This window comes from Anser cygnoides, chromosome 9, assembly GCF_040182565.1.
Source record: "Anser cygnoides isolate HZ-2024a breed goose chromosome 9, Taihu_goose_T2T_genome, whole genome shotgun sequence".
In the NCBI taxonomy this organism is placed as follows: Eukaryota; Metazoa; Chordata; class Aves; order Anseriformes; family Anatidae; genus Anser; species Anser cygnoides.
Genome location: NC_089881.1, coordinates 18,844,453 through 18,861,042, shown reverse-complemented (window position 1 = coordinate 18,861,042; position 16,590 = coordinate 18,844,453). Strand labels below are relative to the sequence as shown.

General features: G+C 35.3%; 1 protein-coding gene across 12 annotated transcripts in view; it reads left to right on the top strand.

Moving 5' to 3' along the window:
• The window catches only part of LOC106032159 (SRY-box transcription factor 2), a 275,642-nt gene that overhangs the window by 166,633 nt on the left and 92,419 nt on the right, over positions 1-16,590 (top strand). The window contains exons 4-5 of one of the 12 annotated variants that reach the window (XM_067002291.1): positions 5,472-5,524; positions 6,759-7,100. The exons of the other annotated variants lie outside the window; for them this stretch is intronic. Of the exons in view, the coding sequence (XP_066858392.1) occupies positions 5,472-5,489 (18 nt within the window). The 3' untranslated portion in view covers positions 5,490-5,524; positions 6,759-7,100. Of the gene's footprint in view, positions 1-5,471; positions 5,525-6,758; positions 7,101-16,590 lie in introns of those variants that run through there. 12 annotated transcript variants of the gene reach the window in all.

Genomic DNA, 16,590 nt, shown 5'->3' with positions numbered 1-16,590 from the left:
AGAAGCAGAGAACATGATCTGCTTGGCCTTTTAGCAAAATACGTTTCTTCCAATATGAAGGAGGTTGTTTATAATTTATTTTCTTTAACCACTTGGAATAGGATCCTATGCAAATTTCTTACAACGTTGATCTGGCAAAAGTGGTTAGCTTCTGCATTGTATAAGTATATGGAAAAGTCACTGAATGTAGGTATATGATCAGTAGGCTCTAAAACCTCCAGCACCCATGAACTGGAGGTCATTTGTGTTCCCTGTGGATCAGAAGTAAAGATCTAAAGTCCGCCTGCCAGCAAACAAATGTGCTTCCTATTTTGCGCTGACATAATGTTTCTCTGATAATAGGTCTCTTAACAGCATGCATTTGTAAATCAAAACTACAGTAAATATATCAATAGTACAATACTTTCCATGTCTAAATAAACAGGGTTTTTCACTTTCACTTTTGCCTTCAGGATGTCAAGCAAGAGATTAGAAGGCAATTTTCAAACTGAAGGGGGGAGGGGAACCGTGATGTTATTCTGTAGAAGTTATTTGATTGCTCTTCATAGTCTTTTCATTACAATTGGCATTTAGAAACTCAACCACACATGCCGCTCCACACCTTTCTACATGATACTGTTTCTTCCTGTTCTCCTTATCTGTAACTGTGATGATGCACAGCTTTCTCCTATTTCTTTCTTGTGGGTTTGTGCAGTTTCTTGATGTTTGTGACAGGCCACGATAGGGGAAGCTTTTATCACTGTGGGGTTTGGAGGCCTCAGTAAATTGAAAATTGCAAATGAAATCCACTGGGCTTGAATTCATCAGCTATTATGTCAGATGACCTTTGGCAGCTGCTGATAAAAATGAGAGAATGTTAGCTCTGATCCAATTTTCAGCACTAACCATTCCTTTTCAAATCCATTCACAGTCAGGCAGCAGACACATGGGAAGTGAAAATGATAGGGTTTCAAGAGAGCTGCATTGTGTTGCAGATTAAGATTTTCTCCCCCTATTTCTAGAGGTCGGCCCCCAGGCCCCTGTCTGGTATCTACCTATTGTCCAATCAGTTTCAATATCTGCTTCAGAGGACATGTTAGCCATCCTTACAGATAAGTGCTTACAGGAGAAAATGTTGGACTTAATAGTTTTGCTTAGGAGGCATCAAGGGTCACAGTGTACCAATATTGACTGGCACATGTTAGTTTAATCTGACATTCTTAGGAATGTGACACTAGATTTTTTGGAGTTGTTGATCTCTGAGATTTTTGTTCCCAGGTCTAGGTTTTATAAATTTTATTTTCCTGTAATTTTTTATATTCATGAGCTGCTGATATTCGTAAGAAAATGTCTGCCATAGCTGGGCCCAGGTGGCCCTTACCTTATATCCCTGTCTTAAGATTGCATAAATTACAATACCAGAGAGTTGCATGTTAGTATGATGATTTTTCTAGTAAGAAAAAACTAGTAACTATTCTGCCTGCACTTTGAAACTATGCACAGTGGGAAATTAAACAGCCAATTAGGCTTTCCAAACAAAATTTTTAACTGAAATAGATGTGAGTTTTGCCTTCAGAGATCATCAGGTGAGTGCATCCCCTCCCTCTGCTATTGGCTTCCTGAAGAATGACTGTGCGCAGCACTTCCAGAAGTTGCTGATGTGCTCAAAGGGCTGATCCCTACTCAGAAATGACCTGTTAAACCAATGTGAACTTAAGGGACTTGCCCAGTATTCCATCCGCCTTTTTCAATGTAATTTAATAAGGAAAAGAGTGAAACTCTGGACTATATCAACTTGGAAAAATAATGTATGTCATTACGATTTCAAAGTTTTAGAATAGTTCCTGATACTGCTTAGTTCTTCAATTTTTATAGAGGCATAGCTCCCATTGAATTCTGTTTTTAGAAGGGAATAATGATATGTAGATTGGACTTGTTTCGACAAGAATTCAAAAATCAGATTCTTTGACTGATCACACTGTCATTCTTCAAAACATCACTATTAGGAATATCTTTTCCATTGAAGGCCTAATACTCTTACCAAAATGTTTCAAAGTACAATGCCATCTGCAAACTACATTAGTTTTATATTTAATGTTTTAATTGATTCCTTTAGCTAGAAAGTGAATAAATATATAGTGGCTTGGCTTAATACATAAACAGATTATCCTTAATTTACATGTCAGGGAAAAAACATTCTTAAGAAACTTGATATTAGTATTGTTAAAATCTAAGTGATAATTTCTGAAATAACTCAGATTGTGCTAATTTTTCTAAAGTTATTGAATAATAGAAAAATATAAGTGCTTCTGTGTAACTGGTAGTGGTCTGAACATTGAAGAACAAACCCACTGTTTAAAGATTAATCTGGAATATGCACATGCCTTGGTTTTATGTTCTTCTTAAAATTAAGTCTATAGTGTTAATATAGCTATATTTTATTTATATAGATAGCATCAAATGTAATTTCAGTCACTGATGACTCTAGCACCATTTAATCATGGGCAAAATTTGTAGTTAACTCAGAAAGTAATCACCTATTTTGCATTAGTATGTTGTCGTCCTAAATTATCATCTTAAGGATACGAAAATCACATAATCACTATTATCCTTAGATCTGTTCATATCTGAATCTTAGGAACTCTGCAGATCCTAACTTTTTGCTCTATGCTTATTTAAAATTATGTTGTTGTGGCAAGTTCTCTATAGATTTAGATTTTTAAAAAATGAAATTCCTGTGGAAGCAGCCATTTCTCAAGCCAGCAAACAAAACTGACTGGCAATTTGCTGTGAAGGCAAAAGTGGGGACCATTCTGGCGGGTGGGCTGGAGAGTGCTTTAACTTCATTGGTGTTTGGGGCTTTCCCTATGAGCTCTTCGACTCTCTCTCTTCATACTGGCCCAGGAGACTGACTGGAAGTCCTAGAGTATAAGGAACTGCTGCTGCTCATTCGTATATTTGCTTTTAAGCATTATTATAAACTATCTGTGACCACCTTATTTTATGGGAGAAAAACTGAATTTGTTTGGGTACAGAAAAATACTTAACATAGGTCAGATTTGGCTGACTTTGTGTGTGTCCATCAGCGGAACCTTGTTACACTTCAGTTTTGTTCTTTATTAAGTTAATGAATATTGTAATGCAATTGGCTGGATTTACAATGAGAAAAAACAACTTTAAGTTGTTACAAAATATTTGTGAAGCTTTTTGAGCCTCAATGCTAAAAAGTAATAACTATCAAAGCATGTTTTGGGATTTGTTTAACTTCCTGTGTTTTAAGTATATGAGTGATTTTTAAATATTTAGTAATTAACTAAGTCTAATTATAATCTAAGCAACAGTAGTTTGAGTAGTTTGCTGACTTCTTCAGTATCTTTCTTAAAGTATGATTGAAAATAAAGTTAAAACCTGATTCTGAATAAGTTTTAGGGAAATTTTTTTTAATTCTGCCATAATATCTTCATCGTTGTTGTTGTTGTTACGCAATGTTTTGAGGGATCCCTGGTCAAAATGAAGACCAAGTTCCACAGTACTACATACTCAAGAAATGCTCTGTGAGAGAGCAGTATATTTGTCCTGATCAACTTACAGTTTAGTTGAGCAGAAAAACAAAGGATGGTGATGGGGGAGAGGAGAAACAGGCATGTTAAATGTGTAAGAACAAATATAGGCTTTTCTTTAGCTCTCTGTGTATACAAATGTCATTCTAAGAAAGTGCTGTGGTCAGGAGAATCTGTGAAATGCATATTTTAAAATACAAAAAGCCTGTATTGACTGATCCAACTTACGGATCTTTTTACAGGATCCTTTTGATTTGCAATTTGGTTGTCTTGCGTTTGTGTCATCTCCTAAACATAAACACTAACTGTATGTCAGATAAGTACTATTTTATTTTGTTTTTGCTGGCTTCCATTGATTCATGTATTGCTATTGATAAAAATAGTTTCCTAGAAAAAATGAGAGTATAATCAATATTTGTAACAGCTAAGATTGTTTTTCAAAGTGTTAGTCACTTTCCCAGATGACTTTTTCCTGTGGTGTCCAGCATGACTCACTTCTGGAAAACTCATTTTATAAACAGTGCTTTTCTCATTCTGGTATTGCAAAAATAAAGAAGGTTGTGTGAAGAATTATAAAGAATAAATAAAATATCACTTAGGGGGAATTATCGTATGGAGGTTGATGTTTGTCTTCTCAGGCTGTTAACTGCTTAGAAGAAGGACTTTGGATGTGTGGATGAAAATCCAGAATAACTTCACTGATGTCAGTGTCATTATTCCTGTGCAAGTTGGTGTAACTGAGATTAGATTTTGGTCATTCACTGTCTCCTGTATTTTCCACAATGCCAGATATGCAGTTGTCATTTTAGCGATCACACATACATTCACCAGGAATTTCACTGTGCATGTAAGTAGTCTGTCTGCTGTATTATTTCTTGCTATAGAGTGTTTAACTTCTGACTACATCGATGAGCATTTCATATGTTTGTTCATGTCTTTTTTTTTTGAATGATGCATCAATGATAACACTTATACTGAAGCTTGTAGTGCAATTAATGTTGCTGCTGTTAAAAAAAATGTATTTGCATCTCTTTAATGAAGACATCTGTGGGGAATTGCTGATCCTTCTATTTAAAAATCTTTCTTTGAATGTTCAACTTTAAAGGGTTATAAACAATATTCCTATATGTGCAGATAGAAAATAAAAAAACACTAAAACATGCCAAAATCTTATGTTGTCTTGGGAGTGCCCAGTCATTCAAAACTAGGTTATATATTTTACTTTGTCTCTCTGCTTAAATTAGTTAGGAGTCTTTCATAAGTTTAAATTAAGCATTAATATCCACAAAATTGTCCTTTGTAATGGAAAAATCCAAAAGAGAAAAAAATGCAGTTAGTTTCCTAAATATTTATTCCTTTGTAGAAAGAATGTTTCTCTTATGATGAAAAATAGTAGATTATTTAAGAACACTAAGCCCGAAAGTTCTACAGAGGAGAGTAGACAGCGATCTGACAAATATTCATGCAGTAGTTTGTTAAAGTTTCTCCCCTGGTGGTATTCCCTTAAAGACCTTTCCATAGGGGCAGTGTGTATTCCTGAAGTGTTTACTTTCTGTAGTTTTGGGGTGTATCTGTCCATTCAGGGTTCCTGTGATGCAGAAGGTATTAACTTCTTCATGTATATGTGCCTGAAAAATGGCTATTGACAAGGAATTGGACCGGTGTGGTACCACCATCCCAAGATTTCACCTATCAGTAAGGTCCTGATAATGGGCCAGCATGTACCAAAGCTGCTGTTTTGTCTTCCTAATTCCTCCCTGCACAGTTGTGCAACACAGGCATACATAACATAGTGCAGCTCTACATGATTTTGTAAACTAAAAGACATAGATTTCAGCAAGCTGTCTTGCTGAAATGATCAAAATTGTTGGATGATCTCTAATTATAATTTTCTGTCTTCATCAGGTGAATTACAATTTTTTTCTTATACAGGATGAAGATGCTTTGTAAATGTCTTCTGAAAAGGAATCATACAAAGAAATCAGGTTAATATCTTAGAAGTCTTGTATGTATTTGATGCTGATATAAGGATAAATTTACATGATTAACAGTGTAGGAAGAAACACAAAAAGTCAATATGTCCCAGAATAAAGTTCAGCAATCAGTAGCTTCTTATTTATTTATTTATTTATTTCCAAAGAGGACAAGACAATGATCTAAATACTGGTTAAAAAATAAATAGAAAATTTAGAAATAAGTTTATTTTATAATAAAAAAAATATAAAATATTTTATATTTATATTTATATTTATAAATAAGTTTCTAAATACTGTAGACTTGGTTCAAGAACATCTGCAATTGACTATATTTTTTTTTTATTTATTTGTTCCTCTTGTGTTATTTACAAGATTAAAAAGGATTTGATTTTGAACTCAGTATTTTTGCTTCATACACACGTTCATTTACACCTGAAATTTGATAATGTATGTTCTTCAGATTAGTGAATAATCTACAATTCTCTCATGAAATTTGCTACTTTAAAAATTTTGGCAAACTGAACAAAGGAATATCTGTCTTGAAGCCTACCTATGATTGATTCATAGGCAGAACAGCATGAATTAAAGTGATGTTGAATTGTAATTCCAAATTCATTTTAGTTAAATTGAGTGAGGTATTTCATCAATGGCTGCTTTCCTGGTAAAATTTGCTTGTTTGTTTTATTGTACACTACTTTAAAGAACAGATGAACATTACTTGCTAGATCCTATTTGCAACATATTGTTTAAGTGAAGAGTAATAACAAGGTTTGTAATTTACAGAGGAATGAGTAATTCCTCATCTCTTGGTCTCAGGCCTGATTAATTTGCTCTACTATTGTCTTTTGATAGTTTCTTTCCTTTTTTTTTTTTCATTCTTCAAATTACAAATTGTTCCAAAGCTCAGTAAATTAAAGTCAATTGATCCCTTTACTTGGTTTCTATACTCAACCTCCATTTCAAAGCAGGTTTCTGCATTCATAACTGGGAATGGTTTTCAGTTTCATAAAACTACATGAAAACATAGTATTCAAGGTATATGAAATCATATTTAAAGTTGTTAGCAAATTCAGCATAAATTTTGAGAATTTTTTCAGCTCTCCCTTTGGTTCAATATAGTGAAGATAACGCAATTTCCAGATAACTAGAAATTGCTTGTAGGAAAATGTTTATTTTAAGATATTTTTACTGCCAGATTTTTGCACTCATTAGAAGTGTTTGTGTTGTTATTATTTATCAGTAGAGAGCTCTACAAGGTCTCATTCTGCTACAGTCAACTGTTGTAAAAATGCATGGTGAGCCTGGCAGCTGGGAACGTCAATGCCACACAGTGTCTTTCTATCAATGGCATCTGGATGCGAGATTGGCCTCCTTCCTAGGCTTTTGGCTAGCTGCACTGCTGCCTATCAGATGTATCTGTAGTATGCATAACAAATTTACATACATTTTGCATAGAGCTTTCAAGCTATTACTCGTATGTTTTAGGTTGAAGACTGCTACACTGAAGATTAATCAGAAAAAAAAAAAAAGGTATTATACCTATTAAACTTTTCACAAAATATATTGTACATTCATTATAAAATTACTCAGGACATTTATATTTTCTCATATAGAAATGAATGAAAATGTGGAGTGGGATGACAAATTAATAGCAATTTTTAGAGAGAATGTTTTCAAAATGTTTCTGTCTTTTAAAGACTGGAGTTTATGTCCACCTTCTTTCCATTATTAAAGGATAAATATTAGAGTTACCTAAACTGTTATTCATGTGGTGGGGCTTATGGATTTAGTATTAATATTGTGTTCTCTTTAAATTTTTCCACTGTCTTCACTTCATCTGTAAAAGAATGACTGGAAAGTTCATGGAAAATTGTTTAATATTGACAGGTTTTCAGGTTTTTCCATCCATACACAAAGCCCTTTCCCGCAGTTCTGTATATCTAAAGAAGTGTCTATGAAACAGTTAATGCTTAAAAGCATATTTCTAATTGATTAGTGCTAATAAATACAATCTTTCTTTACTGCTTGTTAGAAAATATTGAAATGGAAAAAACATTCAGTTGTTTCATATATGTATGGCTGCGAGTCTGGTTGGAGAAGCAACAGGTCAATTCCACATGTTCAGGATTTTCCATTAAAGGTTCAAATGACTGGAATTTCTTGTGCTGTAGGCGAGGATTTATATTGTCATTTCCTTCAGGTAACTGATACAAGCAGGAACTTCTTTGCCTTTTTTTTTTTTTTTTTTTTTTTTTTGCCTTTTTGCCTGTGTCTTCTGATGTGATATAGGTAAATCTGTATAATATATTTAATTACATTTGTATCCAGAAGTTGTTCTGAGGAAAATATCTTTATTTTTCTAATGGACCAATCTTAATGGATAACTTATCTGACATTCTTGGAGATAAAGTTTTAGCAGAAAATACTGAAACCCCTTCAGCAGAGTCACGGTTTTCCAGCTTTCAGTTTCCCTTTAAAATTTTGGTTCTAATTGGCAGGCTGGGAAAAGCTGTCATGTGGACAAGGTGATGTATCTGACCAGTCATTTGATTCTTTCACATGACATATGTGAAAGTCTGAAGTAATGACTTCAGATTGGTTTCATCTTTATTTAGCCCACTAAAGAACTCGTTAGAAGAAAATGGTGGCATTACTTCATGTTTAGGATTTGAGAATGCTATTGGGTTGGTGAGAAAATCTGCATTTACTGGCTTCCAGTTAGCTGGCACATTTTTCTTACTGTTATGTGTGTTCATGTCTTTTTACTTGCTCTATGTAAGCTTTCTAATATATGGCTTTCTATGTAAGAATATATATTTTACCTAATCAGCATATCTGTAACCAGGGATGAGGATGAAATATGTATTTTATGCTAGCCAAAGAGGATCCCGATATAGCTCTAGTGTATGTGGGAATTGCTTAGATCCTACTGTGCTGAGCATACAGCAATGCTATAAATGGATACCTTTCATGCCCTGTTGTGATATATTACAGGAATTTTGTAAGTCTAACTTAATGAGATCCAAATTGTCCTTCAGAAGAAATCTATGCATCTTCTGTGATGGAACCAAGAAAATATTGATTTCCCGTGGCATTCAGGTCTAGGTCATAACCACTGACATAAGAAATAAAACTGAGTTGACTCTTAGAACGACAGGCCTTTAAAACATATCTCTGTGTATGCATATTTATAAAATGCTTATGTTTTTATGTTTGTAGGCTTATATATATATATATTTAAGCTTCTTGAAAGAATATTTGGGAATGTTGCTATGAGCTGGACATAGAATAAACTATTTGTGACTACTCTAAATTTGTCTGCTGTTTTGAACTCTGCTAGGTCATCTTGTCAAAACACAACTTTGAGCTCTGAAATAAATGAACAGAAGAGAAACAAACATACTGTATTAAAACACACTTCCAGTGTTGTCAGATAATTACCAAAAAAAGTGCCTACACTAGAAATATCAATAACTGTAACGTGTGAGATTTGTTAAAACACGCAAACTCGCTCTCCACTGACTGTCACTAATATTTATTCGTCCAGTGACTGTTAATCACACCAAGTTTACAGTCCCGTATAGCACCTGTCACAGGTGTTGATCATTAATCAGCTATTACAGCAGTTTGTTCTGCTGCTGACAACTTGCAATTTTCTACTGATTCAGCTAGTTTGTCAGGTGGGAATTATGGCATAGCACATGTGACAAAACACATCACACATTTCTCTCTCTCTCTCTCCCCCTCTCCCTCTCTCTCTCCTCTCCCCCCCCCCCCCTTTTTTTTTTTTCATTTTCAGGCTTCTCTCTCTTCCTCTCTCCCCCTTTTTAGACAAACAATATCTGGGAACTCAGAAGTAATAAGGCGGAATGTATAATTAATTACCCAGCTTGCTCTAATTAGGGATGAATAAGTTGTGTCCCTCTCATCATCACAAATGTGGTGATGGGTAATACCAGTTTATGCTGTATTAACTGCAAATATGCAATCCTTCTGAGAGCACTTTTGTTGATGAATTTGATGAATGTGACAATAATTAGCAGAGACAGATGAGAGCTAAATTACTACTGACAATGTAATGCTATCCCGCTCGAGGGTCTGAGAACGTGGCAGGCTAACATGGCAGGGACCGGGGCCTCGTTTCTAATTAATAGTCATCTTTTTTTTTTTTTTTTGCCAGTGGGGAAAAAAAAAGGAGGAACGGTAATTGTTTTCGTCAAAGGCTGCAGGGAGTTATCAGGGTAATAAAGTTAATTAGCAGAACAAACATCCTTTCACTGCCTTACCAGATTGAGGAAAAGAGGGTAATTCAAACTGCGGAAAGATATGACTAGATGAGATGATAAGGAGAAAAATTTTACACAGGAGGCTAACAGAGAAGAATCATTTTTTTTCTTCATTTCTTTTGGTTTAGTCTGTGGAAAGGAATTATACATTCTCTTATTTCAGCTCATAAAGTTGCTTATGTATAAAACTTTATTGTTATAATTTCTGCAGTGGATGGGAAATGAAGTTAAGGAAGATCATATTACATTGTTTAATTTTTTCAGGGCCTTCCAAATAGCAATTGTTTTGTTACATTATGTGCAATTTCCTTTTTATTAAAGTGACTTTTCCTAACATCCACAGCACCATATTGATCTCATAATGTTCTTCAAAAAGAAACCTGTTTTTACTTCGTCTCCAGGTCTTCAATGGACTCATTGAGTGTGGCCATTGTACTAGGTTCTGAAGTAGCTAGCTCAGAGTTTGAATTAGTTGATGGATTTCTTTGAACAGAATTTCTTTTACTATCCTCTAGTGTAAGTATGAAAAGAAAGTCCTTGTTCCTGCCAATGTTAATGCATGTGACTAGCTTTATGCATGAGTAGTCCTATTACACTTGCCTGCATTCACTTGTACACACAGGCAGGGCCAAGGTCCAAAAGGAGGACTCTTTCAAAAGTAGTAACATTAAGGTTTTTAGGTTAGTTTGGATGACAGTTCTTATTCTCACATATTTTCAGTGATCTTCTGGTTTCTCTTGCAAGTTTTTGGCCTACTTCCATGGTACAGCTAGCATCAAATTGTATTATGTAAGCATGTACTAGTAGTACGTATGGGCTTCCAGAAGGTTTTATAAACCCAAAGCGATCTATTCCAGCAAATATGTGTTCACACAATAAAGTATTGGAAAAATTACTGCATACTAACAAATCAGGTTGTGTTGGCTGCTCTGAGATGTCTGACCATGTTATGTGCTCTTACTGTCCATGGTAAATATGAGTTTGCTCAAGGTAGTCTATGTCTAGGCAGAGATAACTAATCTACCTTGTATTTGCTGTAAAATGAAAACAAAAATATAAGTAAAGGCTAACTAATAAATTGGTGTAAGTTTACAGCCCAGGTTAACCAATGATATCACCTGCTTATGTCTGTACCTTCAGCTACAGCTATTGTATTGTCAACTTACACCATTTTGAAATAACTTCTGAGAGATGTGTAGTCTGCTCCTGGCACGTGTGGTGGGCTGCAGTGTGAGAAGTTCACGTAAAGATTCTGTAGGTCACAGTAATCTGCAGCGCTCTTTCTTCTAAATCGTAGACTGCAAGACATTGAAACAGGATCCCAGTTTGTGGGGTGATCCTGGTCTGATATATCGGTACATGTAATAGACACAGTGTATAAAATTCAGTGAAAGAGTTCCAGAGTTCTGCTGCTAACTAGCCTCTTCCTTCAACACAAGCAGAGTGATCCAAAGATTAGGGCTAGGAAAAGTCTTGGTGAAATTTAGTTGTGACAGCTTTCCTGTGTGACTACACCCAAATTCCTTAGGGTGACCTTCTGAACCCCATGCAAGACACTACTGAACTTCCTTTAATGTCAGTAAAGCTGGACTTTCAGCCTGGATCTCAGTCACCTTTAGTACATTATAACGTCCCCTGCCTTTACCATCTAGTGCATGTAAATACATGAAGATTGTGAGGCTCTTAGTTGTGGAAACATGTCACATAACTACTTATGGTAGACAAGGAGATTATCCTAAGAAAGTTTCTCATGAACATTTCTCATAACTGAAGACTATTTTTGCACTAATTTCTCTCTTCCATGCTGCTTTCTGTCTCTTAGCACTTTCTGAGCCAACCCTTTCTCAATCATTTCAGTCAGTGTTTTTTTTTTTTTGCACTTCTTTCTTACTGTGCTCATCTCTATCCTATTTTAACTTCCCTCTTCTTTCTTTTTTTCTTGAAACTATCAGATGACAACTTGTACTGTATCAACAGTGCTGGCAAATGCAATTATTGTCATTAGAACAGCAAATCAGTTTCATTTGTAATCACATTGGTGACACATTTCTATATTTGTTAACAGAACTTTTAAAGGAGAGATAAAATATAGAACAGAGATTAGATAATGTTTTTGTCATGGTTCGTTGAGCATGCATTGGCTACTGCAAAGGGCTGCGTATTTTAATTGGTGCGGAACTGGAATACTGGGACTCTGACAGAACAGGTGAGGCAGGTTAGTGTGGAGCAGGTCAGGATCAGATGCTTTTCCACAGCCTTGCTCTTCATTTTTCTGCAACCTGTGCAGGCAAAACTCCATATCAGCAGGTAAAAACAATAAATAAACCATGAGCGAAGTATAATCGAACTATTAAGAAAGAAAGGTACAGTATCTCTTCTCATAACTCTTCACTGTAGACATAATATTTTAATAAAAATGGCTATAGAGTTGTGTTCATGTGCTGCTTTCTGTCTTCAAACTCTAAATGATCAGTAGAGAAAAATACAGAACTCTAATGGCTGTGGTATTTTACAATCACATTGTTTAAGGATAACTTTAATATTTTCTAACTAATTTAAAATGTCCTCTTTGGAAAAGAATTTCATACAGCCAGAGATCTCTGTTCCTGCAGGATCAATGCTAAAGGCATCATTGTGTGGAGTACAAAAATACTGTATTGAGGAATGTGTTAAAGCTTACTGGAAAAGGTAGCTCCAAAGGGAAACTCCACAAGGTCCTCTGTCTTTCAACTTCCTAATCCAGAACTTGTTTTTTTCTCTCCTTCTGCTTAATTAAAGCACATAGAAATCTGTTACTATTTTTTTTTCTTTTCTTCTTGACCAGGCCATTCACTTTTAGTTTCTTGCTCAGTGGAGCTTCCTGGAGTCATCAGCATTTGACCTCAAGTCTTTCTGTCGGTGCAAAACCCACTTTTAAGATCATCCGGTAGTTCTGTCCATCTTTGAATCCCTTCACTCCATAGCCCTCCACCAATCTAACATCTTCTGCACGTGTGCTGAGTCCCCTGTGACTGAGCCCTTTTTACCTGCCTAGTGGCATCCAATTGCTTCCCTGGTCTATTCTCTTTGCCTGTTTTTCAGCTTCTCCTCTACCACTCCTATACATGAAACATTTTTTTTCTTGATCTTGTGTGAAAAATCCTGTCCTCCTCTGCACTCCTGTTCCTCATAAAGATCCCTTCTTCCTTTGAAGATTGGAGAAAACAGAAGAAATACAGTTTTAATATGACCTCATTATCAGTCGTAGTCAGCCACCATCACAACAACCCTTTGTGCATATCGTCTCTTTCTTTTTAATGCTTCCATGTTTTTCTGCTATAGTGGCCTGGGAAAAGGGGCTGTATGTTTCTCTTTTTGAAAAGTGCCCAGAGAGCGCCACTGTGTGTGCTAGCAGGTCAGCAATAACTGAGGGAATATTTTAGTTCAGTCAGGCTACTCTTTCCTTGTAGATTTTTTCATTTAGCAGCATGAAACTGCCCTGTTATTTCATTCTTCTTGTTCCTCTCTGACTGCCAACCTTGATGCTAACTCTGATTTTCTATCTTAAAAGTGGTAGGACCACCTGTCCTAAAAGTAGGTATAGACCACCTGTCAATATCAGCTTGATATTATGGGGTTCATTGGTTAAGATTTGTAAGCCTTGTGTCTGTACCTTCTTCACCTGACTCATGAGTCGAGTACCTCATCATGCTTACTGATCCTAGAAGTGATTTCAAGCCATGGATGAACTAGTTTATGCTCTTAAAATCAGGTGTATGTTTAAAATGCGAGGAAGTTGTAATACTTGGCAGAAGCAAGGCAGTCCCTATAAATGTAAAAACCTGTCATTTCTCAAAAAAAAAAAAAGTGGCTAAAGAGACTTCAGAAACTGGTTGAACATACTTTAATTATGAATCTTAGCTTTATTAGTACTTTTGCAAGTATACTTACCACTGCTGAAATCCTGTTCTGTTGATTTTTGACTGTTTATTCCAGCCAACATTTGTTCACAGTATATGGAAGTTTACTTTTAGTCTTAATGCAGATGAGTGTAAGCATACAGCTAAACAAAAAAGTGTTAAAATTAAAAAGACTTTTGATGATAAAATTATTTAAGTGTTCTTTTGTGCAACTGAGGTTCTGTAATGCCGTCTAATGAAGTTACAGCACTGCCTAAAACCATTAAAAACTGCATGCAAACAAATATTTGTACACAAGGTGGTGATGTTAGCAACCAGCTTCTTTTTATTAACAATCCACAATAAATAACAACATATTTGCTCTCTAACATTTCTTCAGCTAACTTTGGGCTGTCGTATAAGGACAGACTTAAAATGTCATCAAGAAGACTGTGAAATGGTCTTTTAAGGTATCAGTGAAAAATAACTGTGGAGCTTAAAAAGTCTTCATATCTTTCAAGGCTTCTCATTTTCTTATGGTATAATTACATCATGAGAATCACAGAAAACTTCAAATTCAATTATGGTAAAAGTAACGTGTATCAGAAAAGGTAGGTAACACAACCTTTTATTAAAAGATATCTTTCATATTTTAAATATTTCCCTTTCTATAACTAACTGGTTTAAAAATAGCAGCAGTTGAGACTGGATGGGAAAAAAGAAAGGTCTTTCTTTTTAAACTGACATAGAACGAGGATAGAGCTAAAACCAAGGAAAGGGGTAATAAATAATGACAACAGATGTTTGTAAACCTTTTGCTCCCATGTTCACTGCTTCCATGTGTTTTCTTGTCTTGATGTGCTGTCAGCCTCCTCTCACCTGGGACTGGTGATATCTTATCAAAGCCTAAGCAGTTCCTCTTCACAACAGGCAGATAATAGTGCCTTTCAATTTATCATACGAGAAGTCTAAAAGAACCATGGGAACGATTGGTCAGGTGACAGTTTGATGGACAGCTTGACAGCCCTTAGAGCATCACGGGAAATGGTTGTCACCTGATTTTTCAGAGCAACTGGGGAGATAACCTTCAGCATGACAGGAAAAACAAAAATCTGAATATTTGTGTAGGGTTTGCTAACAGCCATAATGCTCACTTAAGTGATAATGGGGATGAATTTAGATTACTTAAAATTGAGTTATCTGAGCTGGGATCTGTTTAGCCTGTAAATGTTTTTGACATCTTTAGCTGCTTTTCAATACTTTTACTGAATGTGTAATTCTGTAAAGAGAGGTAATGTGAGGAGTTTAGAGAAGTTATTTGTTGTCAAGGTATCCACGCAAGCAACATACATATTGTTTGCTGAATGAACTCAGGAATAAAAAAAAAAAAAAAAAAAAAGGTTTTTTTTTTTGGTTGCTATACACATTATTTTTCTGACCACCCAAAAAATTAGTTCTTAGTCACTGTGAAATGAATCTCTCTTCCTGGCACTATTTTAGTGTAAACCAGACAGATGTTTGCATCTGAAATGACCCTCACAATGGCTACTGCTGTGGGCTCCTGCTGAGATTAGCAAACAGGTCAAATATTGACCTGACAAAAGAGAATATCCTACTCTTAGGTCAAGACTGAGGCCTTTGAATAGAAAGTGTGTAAATGCTGACATTGCTGCCACGCTGTTTTTACTGCTATGGTAAAAGCAAGATGCAGTTTTCTAGGTAGTGTAGTTCTTGTACTTCTCATAAATAATGAGAATTAAAAAATCTTGAAAAATAAGGTCATAACCATAGGTTTTGAAGCAGAAACTGGATGGCAGAAATGGTTAACAATTAGTTGTTATCTCCAAAACCTGGATTTATATTGCATCTCTGATACATGAAATTGATGTAGAGGTCATTGTCCTCCAAAAGGAATAGAGGACATAGGTGGTTGGACTCCACATGGAAAAAGCCTACGAAGTGACTCAGCTGATCAGTATACCCAAGAAGAGATGCTCTGGCAACCATTCCTATACTTATTTTAAAGCTGCCAGGTTAGTTTGAGCAAGTTAATGAAGTTTCTCACTTTTTTTTTTCTTAATACTGTCTTACTGCACGTTACAGACCGTTTCTGTCAGATTCTTTCCCCATCAATCTCACCAAGATGGTTACATTCCTTCACTCCTCTCTTTGTATTACCGATGTCCACACCAACTTCAACCACGTTGCAGTCTTCTAGTTACCTTCTGTCAATAACTCTTTGGTTTTGAGGTCCTGAATAGCTGAGCTCTTCTTTCAGCTCTTTTCTCATTTGTTTTTCTGTTCCCTCATCTTCATTTCCTCTGTTGTAAGAAAAGTGGCCAATACAACTCCCTAACTGCAGAACTTAGTTTATGCAACTTTCAGCTAGTATTTTGCCAGCTTTCCATTTTAGAGTCCCTCTCTTAAAACATGCTTGAACACTTTCTCTAGTGAAGTTTATAAACCGTATATTTCTTCCATAAGAAGGCTTAATAGCAATACGCTCTTTTCCCTGCTGAGGGAGAAACCATATAGATATATATTTATGATCACTAACTAACAAAATTAAGTAAACATAAATTAAGTTAATAAGACTTTTTTTTCAGTGTAAAATACATTATCTCCTTCTTGTCTATCCAGAGGGTAAATGTTAATCTAATGTCAAAAGTTTTAGCAAGTTATAGACACTGTTGGAATTCTGCCATTAGGAATTTCAAAAGTTAATTCAGAGCATATTTAGTATTTATAATGCTATGTAGATCTATTCTTAGCTAAATTATAAATAAAAATGGTGTTTTCCAGATAATTTAACATATTTCTTACTATGATTTTAACTAGGATATTTCAGTAAAATTGATATATTCCAAAATTTGAAGCGAGTTTACTATTGGGATTGCATTAAAAATAGCTT